At 38.1% G+C, this 10,834-nt stretch overlaps 2 protein-coding genes across 5 annotated transcripts; both read right to left on the reverse strand.

Moving 5' to 3' along the window:
- Nucleotides 1-512: 512 nt before the first annotated feature.
- On the reverse strand, nucleotides 513-6,286 carry LOC114720654 (F-box protein At4g02733). 4 transcript variants are annotated; one of them, XM_028906317.1, is made up of 13 exons: nucleotides 5,830-6,284; nucleotides 4,914-5,089; nucleotides 4,256-4,453; nucleotides 4,068-4,178; nucleotides 3,617-3,702; nucleotides 3,414-3,535; nucleotides 2,322-2,386; nucleotides 2,166-2,238; nucleotides 2,028-2,090; nucleotides 1,859-1,923; nucleotides 1,694-1,768; nucleotides 1,332-1,592; nucleotides 513-939 (listed from the first exon to the last, which is right to left on the reverse strand). In XM_028906317.1, the coding sequence occupies exons 1-12, from the start codon at nucleotides 6,211-6,213 to the stop codon at nucleotides 1,385-1,387; spliced, it is 1,626 nt and encodes a 541-aa protein (XP_028762150.1). In that variant the 5' UTR covers nucleotides 6,214-6,284; the 3' UTR covers nucleotides 513-939; nucleotides 1,332-1,384. The 4 variants fall into 4 exon arrangements, with proteins under 4 accessions (XP_028762150.1, XP_028762153.1, XP_028762151.1 ...); XM_028906320.1 differs by lacking the exon at nucleotides 5,830-6,284 and adding an exon at nucleotides 5,339-5,630; XM_028906318.1 differs by lacking the exon at nucleotides 513-939 and adding an exon at nucleotides 988-1,218 and having other exon boundaries at nucleotides 5,830-6,286.
- Nucleotides 6,287-7,204: 918 nt separating this feature from the next.
- Nucleotides 7,205-9,830, reverse strand: LOC114720656 (pre-mRNA-splicing factor 18-like). Its single transcript, XM_028906321.1, is given in 6 exon segments — nucleotides 7,205-7,856; nucleotides 8,909-8,981; nucleotides 8,983-9,045; nucleotides 9,048-9,634; nucleotides 9,637-9,697; nucleotides 9,699-9,830. Coding segments are annotated over 6 exon segments (1,251 nt in total). The 5' UTR covers nucleotides 9,735-9,830; the 3' UTR covers nucleotides 7,205-7,425.
- Between the last annotated feature and the right edge of the window lie 1,004 nt (nucleotides 9,831-10,834).

A 10,834-nucleotide genomic window follows, 5' to 3' on the forward strand; every position in this document is an offset into this window, starting at 1 on the left:
ATGGAGCCCAAGTCCACTATCCCTTCCACGGGAGATAAAAGGGACCTTTCATCCAGTAAACTTCTATTCCACCGCCCTCCCAAGTTTCAAATACCAATTGCACTAAGAGATGAAATATAATTCCTGTAATCTAAGTCGAACCAAGTTATACTACCAAATCACACGTTAGAGGCAGTCCGAAGGGATATGGATAATACCCTAATCTAAGTGTCAGAAAATTGTCAGCGTCAACACTATAGGCTTCGGAACCATTAAACAAAAAGCTCCACCAAGCAGTTTCCGCCCGCCCTCCCGCCCGCATGTCACATTTATGACATGAACACTTGACAGGAACGTCGAAATGTGTTCTATTCTCTTGAGCTGGTTTCGGGGTGATAGATCCATGTTTTTTCAAATTTTCTTTCTTTGTTTTTTTAAGGGAAAATTGTTGTAAATCTGCGTGCGTGCGTATGGAACACACAAAAACATAGATAGATACATGCATATAAAACAAAATTATAGCCAAATAGTTTAGTCTCAAAACCATTTCTAATTTTATTTTTCCACAAGGGACAGATCTCTTCATACTTTGCGCCTGCCAGAACATAAAAGGGAGCAAGGCACAAACCCCACACCCCCCCCCCCCAAAAAAAAAGAAAAACATGAGAAGGACACAGGAAATACATACTCAAAGGTTTCTTCAATAAACATGAACTTAAAAGGGGGGGGGGGATTATTGGAGAGGCGGGAAACGAAGAGAACCAGGCTCCCAATGTGGCAGAAAATTTACATTTCCACACATGGAACAACGTCCAACTGCAAAACCGGATACCTCCAAACTTCATGAAGATTCCCAGATCTACGAATATCAATTTCGTTGAAGGCCAGGACAAAAGCAAAGTTGCCAGAATTCACTACCCAGAAGTGCACACGCCATATCCTTCTTGCTCTTCTGCTTCCCTAGTGTGCGCATGTATATATATAACATAGATTAGAAACATTAGGAAAAGCAAGTAAAACGCATTGAATTCTGAACAAAAACACACTGCAAATTCCACTGAGTTTTGAGGCATCGAAGTAGTACAGTTATTAGTGATGAATAAGATGGTATAAAATACTACTCCATTTTCCTAAGAATACATGAATTGCAAAAACCTCATTTAAGATGATAGAAGGATGCATCCAGAGATCGAACACAATTAGTCACATGTACACATCAAACATCTAATTAATAGTGGCCTAAAATCAACCAACAAAACAAAGCAAACCTGTTCACATAAATGCTTTTATTAAATAGAAACCAACTCGTGACCATTTCATTTTCCGCACACAGAGAGAGAGAAAGAAAGTACCTAGTTCCTTAAATTATTGTCCTCTTCCGTTAATGCCACAGATTGATAATCCCCTACAGGGCCAGAAAGTCTATCTCATCTGAACTTTCCTCATAAATCACATAGCTGGCTTCTTGACCATCCTCATTGCCACTGCCCTGATCACTATTGTAGCTGCTTTCAGATGTACTCAAACAATTTACTTCCTCTGAAGTATGGCAACTCAATTGTAACGGGAAACTCGTATCACCACTCAGTTCAGCATCAAATGTCTCAATGTAACTGCAACATGATCCGGAAAACCACAGCTGGCATCATTTCAGTAAGAAATAGGAAAATAATGCCCCCGGAAGTATGAAGGTTTATTAGGAGAGCCATCTTACCTTCCTTCTGATGGATATTCAGCTAGCAAACACAAATCAGGCCTTGCTTCCAAAACATGTTTAATAGGCATGATACTGCAGCAAAGAGACAAAATTGACATTTGAATGATAATCATGACATAAGCCATCCTGAGAGTTAATGCATTTAATAAAGAAAACCATTACCTGGAGTTGCAGCACCTGTGATACCAATCACCCTCGGATGCTAAGCCTTCCCTATTGGATATGTCCTGTTTAAAGCCAATAGTAAGAACTACAAAAGCGGAAAAAGAGTTCTAGCAGAATTTCAGTGTATTGTCACTTAAGCAAAATCTATATATTTCTATGTACCCACAAGATGTACAAGACATTTGAAATCTCCTGCAAGAATTGCTGCCAACAATCTAGCAACTTCCACCTGCAAGAGCTTTAAAAGTTTTAGAGGAGTAGGTTGGGAAGAAGGGAACAAATGAATATGTATTACAATCCACACCTCTCTCAGATGCATGCAGTCCCTCAAAATCAATACCTCAAGCAAATTGCCTCCATTGCTACTTCCAAGGTTTCTGGAAGATATTAAGACATAATCATAACGCAAATAAAATCTCAGGAGGTCTTGAGAAAATTTATCCAGATATAAATAACTGACCTTAAAAAGTTTCCAGTGATTGAATAGGATGTTGAAAAATCAACATATTTCAGTTTCTGAAATCCCTGCACATGTACAAGCACCCAGGTTCAGCATCAACAAAACAAGGTCACCCTGATAGCGGAGAAGAGACTTTTCTCGTATGAAGAATGTAAGACACTCTGGTCAAGTTTTTTCAATTTTTCCTTGGTCGAAGGAGGTGGGAGAGTGAAATAGGAGATTGTCTGGCTATAGATGCTGGTTTCAAACACACATCAATAGCAAAGAAGGCAAGTCTGCAAACACATTTTTCTACACAAGCATATACATGTCTACAGATTCTGCCACTTCCAAGTTATTATTATCTAGACAAATGAAGTTTGCACGCAGACTCTCAGGAACTCAGTATCATTATAGATATGTAAGACAAATTATCAGTCTATCAAAACTGACAATGTACCCCAACAGCCATTAACCAAGGTTCAAGCAGAGCAGCAGCGCATGAAAAAGCCAGTTAAGTGCATATAAGAAGCTTGGCTTAAAGAGTCAATCCCTTCCCAACACTACCCCAATCCCTTCTTACCTGGCAGATGTCTTACATAATCACTAAAAAAATTACGAAATAAAATGTCCATATTTTTAAGGGGGTGGGGTACTTTTACTGTCTGCTGAGCACTGCCGCCATTCTATTTGCAGACAAAATTTTGGAGTGTGATTTGTTTGTATTTATTAAAAAAAAATTACAAAATTTGAGGAGCATTTTAAATTTCTTCCCAACATGTCCCTATTGACTCTATGAAATAACTTGCTATAAATGCTGCCCTCCCCATTAAACGTTAGCAAATAAAGGGAGCATTAAATAAGGGTAAAACCAGAAAAATGGAAGTAGGTTTAAGACATACATAAAGTGGTTTACATAATCATGTCCTACAAATAGAAACAGAGGGAGTAATTATTCCCTAGGATTCACCAGAAACTGAGATATTTAACCAAAATCTCATAATCTCCAACATACCCACAATGCAAAAGCTTTGGAAGCATGTACACATGTTAGTTTATTTGCGTTTATATCAACACAATATGTGGAATTTCATACAGTTCTTGGGAACTTACCTTAAGCAGTATGCGAACTTTACAATCATGTAACTTAAACCCTCTAAGGGACAAAGAAGTTAGATGGGGACAACTGTTAACAAGAAGAAAGCAGGTTTGCATTTTCAAACTGTCGTCTCTGCCTAATAAGAAAAAAATAGATAAGTATATATCCGTAAATGCAGAGATCCTCAAGTCAAAATACAGCTAGAAACATACTATACCTGTTTTTGAAGACTCAAAAAACAATCGCTCAATCAAGTGGCAGCTCGTACTCACTGACATTAATGTTTGCCTCAGTTCTACATGACTAGCAGACAAAAGCAAAAAATTCCCTATCAATAATGTTATAATAATCTTTTTTACTAAAAGAAATAAAATAGTGGAAAATGAGGGAAAATACTAATACTTATAAAATGATTATTAGGACAGAAATCGGACGCTTGAGAAAACTTTACTGAGAAAATTCATAAGCAGCTGATTACAAAATAAATTGTTGTCACAAATTAGCTCTTAGTTCCAGCAAAGGAACCATCATTATGCTGATTGAATTTAATAAAGCATGTTGAATATAACATAAAAGAGCAACAAGTTTATAGTAAACCAGCTATAATTAAAGTATCTAGGTCAAAAGCTTCAAGAAATGGGTACCCAAGAGAGCGAATAAAAACTTACAGTCCAACTATTTCCAGGTCAAGGAGAGAAGGGCAGGCTGCTAACGCCGCAGAAAGGGATGTATTATCCATTCTTTCAATATTGTACAAGTGCAACTTTCTCAGAAGAGTCCTACAAAAAGAAAATCTGACAGTTTATTTTGTGGAAAATAAATCCGGAGAAGAAGGTTCAAGTCTAACCCAACATACCCTGGAGCACCACCGCATCCGGTTAAAGGGTTTAAACAGGATCTAGTCAGAATGGATGACTCTCTCCCTTGCCGAGATCTCTTGTCATTCCATGAAAAGTTAGATATATCTACAGTAGCATTTCTGATGGTATAAACCAATGGCTGACAGGATCCTGGTGACGCATGAGCACCAGCAACTACACCGAGCCTAAGAGACCTATTAAAACAACCAAAACAGATGCACAGAAAATGATAATTAGGTAAAAGAGATCATAATGCAAATAATAATCATGAAGTCAAATGACCAACAAAAGTTCTGTCCTTTTTCCTTTTGAAAAATAAAATCAGAGATAACGAAATTTACATTCTAAGAAAAACACACAGAAGATTGAATTTAGACCATTAAAACACCACATTCCAATAGGAGCAAGAATTTAGTGGTAGGAGGAAGTAATATATCATTAGAGATGAGTCACTTTAAAATTATGAACACCGATGCAGAAAAGAGAGAACAACGAAACAAATAAAGCACATCAAACTTATGTCATGTTTTTAGCTCACTATAAGAAAATATACATCCTTTTTAATTGTCATCGACTGCTCAGTAAATTAAAGTTTAAATGCTAACAAAATTAATTGTAGCATAGAAAGAACCAGAGCGCTTCAAAAGTTCCTACCTCAAGGCCTTTCCAGCTTGCTGAATCATCCTGGAAACTAACGCATTGTTAACCTTGGGAACATGTGTTGTCAAATCAATATTTTCATAGCACAAAGGATCCCCAGCGCATTTGTTAAACATTGAACAAGTAGCTGCCGCATAGCATAGGCTCTGGGTATCAAGCAATGAAAACACCTGCAAAACATGAGTCATGGCACATGATCAATACTCAACATACTTCCTTATACAAGCATGTTAAAAACCTATAAAACCGGGGTACCAAATTACACACACAACCGCTTTTTCCTTCAGAAAGATTATCAAGAATAGAGCGTCAGCACTACTAAAAAGTAATCTTATCTCTATTATTTTGCGTCCTCATGGCTAGGATAATCAGAAGACCCGACTATATTATTAGAAATATATACAGACACAATATCATACAATCAAATCGCTGGCAAACCCACACATAAACTTCCAACATTGTTTTAACCGCCTCAAAGTTAAAGCATAAAGTGTCGCGGAAAAACAACACCTTCAGACTTCGCCACACAAAATAGAAACGATATATCTGCACCGAGGGAAAGCGAGGAACAGTAGAATAAAGTGACTTTAAGCTATATTCGTAATGACCAGCATTCAATGCTCAGGTTACAAAATAGGAAAATCTTGAAGCCAAACAGAAGCGGAAGTTGCCAGTCAGATCGACGAGATTGATTTATATAAAGTCACCATCGCAAATAACAGAAGCAGCATCCTAATGCAACAAGGCACCATAATCAAATTCACCGGCAAAAGTGAAGAGCAAGGGAGCAATTAAAAGAAATAACCAACATGCCACAAACAATTTCTGAAATATAAAAAAATATAAAATAGAAAGAAAATTAAAATCCAGGAACAGACGCGATCAACCACAGAATACAAGCAGCACATACTTTGACGGTAAGGTCAGAAGGGAGAGGCCACGCCAAAGAATTGTGCTTGGAGGCTCGCTTTCGGGAAGAGTGTTTGGCAGCATCGAGAAGCATGGATCCCATGTGAAGGGCGCGATCGATGAGAAGGGTCTGATCGGCATCGGTGGGCAATGAAGAGAGAAGCCTCTCCAAGAAGAGATCGAGGGAGAGGGAAGGGAATTCGGAAAGGCGGAGGAAATTTTCGAGGAGCTGGTCCACCTGGTTCAGATTTTGGAATCTAGGGTTTTGGATTTGGGAAGGACAGGGACGCTTGGCCATTGATGAGGAGGGGCTGTTCACTGAACTATCCATCGCTGTAGGCTTTACCGGGAGGTGCTGCGTGGAGGTCGATATTAGGACACTCATATTTCACTCTGCCACAGCCCATAGCCAGAAGGAGAGAATCCATCGCAGCGCCAAGTGTTTGTGCGCTTTGGGCCACGTGGCGGGTTATCAACACAGCTTACGCGCCTGCGTATCCCCCCTCTCTCTCTGTATTTCTCTTTCCTTTTTTTGTCCATTGGTTCCTTCTGTATCGAAGGACGCCATGTACCTTGTCCTCTTGTGCTTTTTATTTTTCTTACATACTTCCTTTTACTTCTTTTCCTTTTTATGGAAAAATCCCAAAAAAAATCATGAAATTGAAAAAATTATAAATTAGAGCATGACAGTATGGGTTAATATAAATTTTGACAACAATTTTTATAAACCGGTTTCTGTGTGTAATTTTTCTAATTCCACAGTATTTTTTGTGATTTTTCCTTTCTTTTTATTCGTTCTCTGCAAATGCCAAGTCTCTTTGCTCCGACGGGGCAAAGTGACGATCAAATAACATAGTTACGCACGATCTGATTAAAAGAAAATACCGAATGTGAGCGTTCAAGTCGATTAAAAGTTGTTCTCACAACGACGACAATCCTTTTGGAAGAAACCAAAAACAAGCTATATTGGCCAGATATTTTTCTTCTTCCATCCACTTGGAATTGGGCATTGAATATGATCATTTAAATCATTGAAAAAGTCAAAAATCTATCTTATTCTTTAACACAATTTGACTGTTTTTCAAATTATTCAAACAGCTGAAATTTATTTAAAATAACTCATTTTTTACGAAATTAAAACTAGAATTCTTCAATAGGTATTCATGGCTTTGTTATGACTGTTCTAAGAAAAGAGACGAATTTGTATGCGGATGATCATTTCTAAGGAGATTCCAGTACCCACATAAATACACGATCTTAAAGAAAAATAAAAGTTTTCAAACCACGAGTGGGAAAACTTCACTTTGGAGCGCAATGCACATGGGCAACGTCCAGGTTAGTTAGCTTTTAAGTAGCAGAAACAGACGAGCGTCAAGTGAACAAACGTAAGGCCGGTCTAGAATTACTTATAAACAGCTTTTAAACTGTGATTCATGAAATACAAGATAAGTATGTAAAAAGAATTTTGTTTTAGCTTACACGAAATGTGCTTCTTATAAACACTTTTAAACGTGATTCCAAACAGGCTCATGATCTACGTCATACCAGGAGAAAGAAAGTATACGTTATATTCCAATATAAGCAATATCCTCAGTCGCTAACTCTCTCTTGGCCCACACATTATACGAAGCCTTTCCTCAGACGCCTGATTAGCACCACCAAACCTCTCTTCAGCAAGGAGTGACTGCAAATCACTACCATTCGCCAAACTGTTGAACTCAACTGCTTTAGATGGCAACGTTGGATAGCGGCGTTGGCAAAATGTCATCAGTCTCTTAACTGATTGCAGGTACTTTCGTGTTGTCTCATCATTCATGATGTGGGCTACACTATTGGTGTAAATCTTTTCACGGGCAGATCTTTCGTGAATACCAACCATAGTAACACCAATAGGCCAGGGTGCATTCCCTATCGCCAGCTTTATATAATGATCCATTGCAGCCAGGTAATCTCGCTTCATGCAACATTCGACCACAATCATTAACGCCTGACGGATATCATCAGGAAGTACCTGCACATAGCATTCACCATGACCCTTGATTTAAATTCTTGAACAAAACTACGAAATGCATTTAAAAATTTATAACAGGATGCAAATCACCGTTAGCAGAATGCACATATCAAACTAACATCTAATTATCAAATTCTTGAACCAAAAAAACAAAAGGCTCATGATTTAAGAACATGAGCATCCAACAGACAGGATCAATAAAGCTGTCGATGCAAAAAGCTGACCCTACAGGAATTTGATAACCACAAGTTCTTCCAAAGAAACAGCTCAAACTCAGTCCCGTAAAGACATAATCTTTCAAAAATTAACTTGTAACATAAAGCTCGCATCTTTTCTGGGCTTCAAGAATTGGAATTCCTAGCTAAAAATGCAGCTATGAAGACTCATTAAATTTCACAGGCAATACCAACTGACATCAGAAGTAAGATAACTTCAACCCACAGAAGGAAGTAATGACTCCGTATTTAGTAGACACAGATAGTCCGATGCTATTGGTTTGCTCACTACTAGAGGATCTCCATAATCAGTTGTTGAACCACAGAAACTGAATGTTATATTTGAAATTTTGAAGCATACGAAAAAAAAAAAATCCAAAGCTTTTGCTTAAACCACGAATTGTAACATAAAGCTCGCATCTTTTCTGGGCTTCAAGAATTGGAATTCCTAGCTAAAAACTAATTCTGACCACTCTATATCCTCCAAAAATACGTCCCATCCCTGTAGTTTCAAACTAAAAAAGGAGAATGCAGCTATGAAGACTCATTAAATTTCATAGGCAATACCAACTGACATCAGAAGTAAGATAACTTCAAACCACAGAAGGAAGTAATGACTCCGTATTTAGTAGACACAGATAGTCAGATGCTATTGGTTATGCTCACTACTAGAGGATCTCCATAATCAGTTGTTGAACACAGAAACTGAATGTTATATTGAAATTTTGAAGCATACGAAAAAAAAAAAAAATCCAAAGCTTTTGCTTAAACCACGAACTTACACACTTCCCTAAAAAACCAAAAGGAGTCCAAATATATTAATCGCCCCTGATTACCTCTTCCTGCAAAATTAATAAAAAGCGGGTTCAGGTAACGCGCGCACTGCTTGAAGGTGGCAACCATTGACTTCCCTTTGGCTGTTCGCTTTCTCCGACTCCGGCATCTCATCCAGTTCCTGATTCCACTCGTTCAACAGCTTCTTGAAAAAAACACGAGAATTTTATCCTCATCACACAATTCCTCAAAATTAGCCTTCATTCGCTTTATATCCTTATCAGCATCAACGCCACTCGACCCACCATCTGCGCTCAAATCCTCTTCGCCGGCCCCTCCATCTCCATCCTCCACCGCCCCATCATCTGTCTTTCGCCGCTTCCTCTCGCTCAGAATCCCAGATTTCTGCCGCTTCCTCAATTCCGCAATATCACGCAAAAAATCGTTGGTCTGCCCCTCCGTCATATCACTGTCAACTTCAAATAAGCCAGCTTTCAATACATATTTCAGCCTATCCAGCCTAGCATCGTCGTCTTCACCGAAAAGGGTGACGGGTTGTTTCAGGAACCGGAGTCGGCGAATTACCTCTTGTTTGGGAAGAACGAGGTTGTCGATGTTTTGCTCGTCCGTTAGGGATTTGAAAGTAGATGCGGCGGACGAGGCGGCGTTGGAGACGATCGAGTTGGCGGGCTTGGAGGTGTTGGAAGAGGAGGTTGGGTCGGTAGCGTTAGAGGGAGGAGGGGTAGCATGACGCTGAGATTTGGCTTCTAACTCGCGCTTTTCCTGCTCGCGAAGCTTTTGGATTGTTTCTGCTCCATCTCGGACCGCTTGAAAACTCGCTTGCCGCCAGTGTCTTCGGCCAGAGATTGGGCGCTTCTTGAGAAGTTCCTGCTTCAGAAGATCCATCTAGGGCTGCTTCCGTTGAGACGTCGGCCGTCAAGACTGATGAGAACGGGGACAATGAGGGGTTCCTGATTTGATCTGGGGAAAGGATAACAATTTTCTCCACCCAACGTCCCTCTCCCAAATAAAAACTCCTATACTTAGGCCTAATTATTAACTTAAAGTACAAAATTATTTCTCATTTTTGTCTTTTTTTTTTTAAATTATTTTTATAGTATATTCTCAACCATAATCAAGTAAGTAAAAGAGAAAGGATATTAAAAAGATAATTATGATATTTTAGAAAAAAAAATATATCATATTTGTTATATATCTAACTTCTTTAATTAATCAAATTAATTAAATAGGTTTTTTATTAAAGATCGAGAGAGTAAGGTTTTCTTTGCATACACCAGACCAAAAAAAAAAAAGCCGTTGAAGCTCAATTTTCCTTAAAATGTGTTTGGTTCAACTAAGAGGAAGGAAGGGAAGGGGAAGGGGGGAAGGGATTTTAATAAGAGGGATAGGGAGAAAGGGAGAAGAGAGGTTTCCATCCTCTCACTCCGTCCCTCTCTCTCTAAAATCTCCTATATTCATCCTAATTAGTTACTATCATAAAAAAAAATATTATTATAATTATTAACTTAAGTTTTATTCTATTTTATTTTTTTTTAAATTATTTTTATAGATATTCTTTTAACCATAATCAAGTAAGTAAAAGAGAAAGGATATTAAAAAGATAATTATAATATTTTAGAAAAAAATATGTCATATTTGTTATATATCTAACTTCTTTAATTTAATCAAATTAATTAAATAGGTTTTTTATTAAAGATCGAGAGAGTAAGGTTTTCTTTGCATGCACCAGACCAAAAAAAAAGCCGTTGAAGCTCAATTTTTCCTTAAAAGTGTGTTTGGTTCAACTAAGAGGAAGGAAGGGAAGGGGAAGGGAGGGAAGGGATTTTAATAAGAGGATGAGGAGAAGGGAGAAGAGAGGTTTTAGTGAAGAGAAATGAATGAAGGAATTTTAATGTTATCTTGTTTGGTTCGAAAGAAGATGAGTAGGGTGAAAATAGGTTAGGCCCCTATCAGAAATCTACGGCCTAGCCTACTTTAAGCCTAAC

Source organism: Neltuma alba, unplaced genomic scaffold (assembly GCF_004799145.2).
Source record: "Neltuma alba isolate B1F8T4 unplaced genomic scaffold, ASM479914v2 tig00011993_pilon, whole genome shotgun sequence".
Lineage (NCBI taxonomy): Eukaryota > Viridiplantae > Streptophyta > Magnoliopsida > Fabales > Fabaceae > Neltuma > Neltuma alba.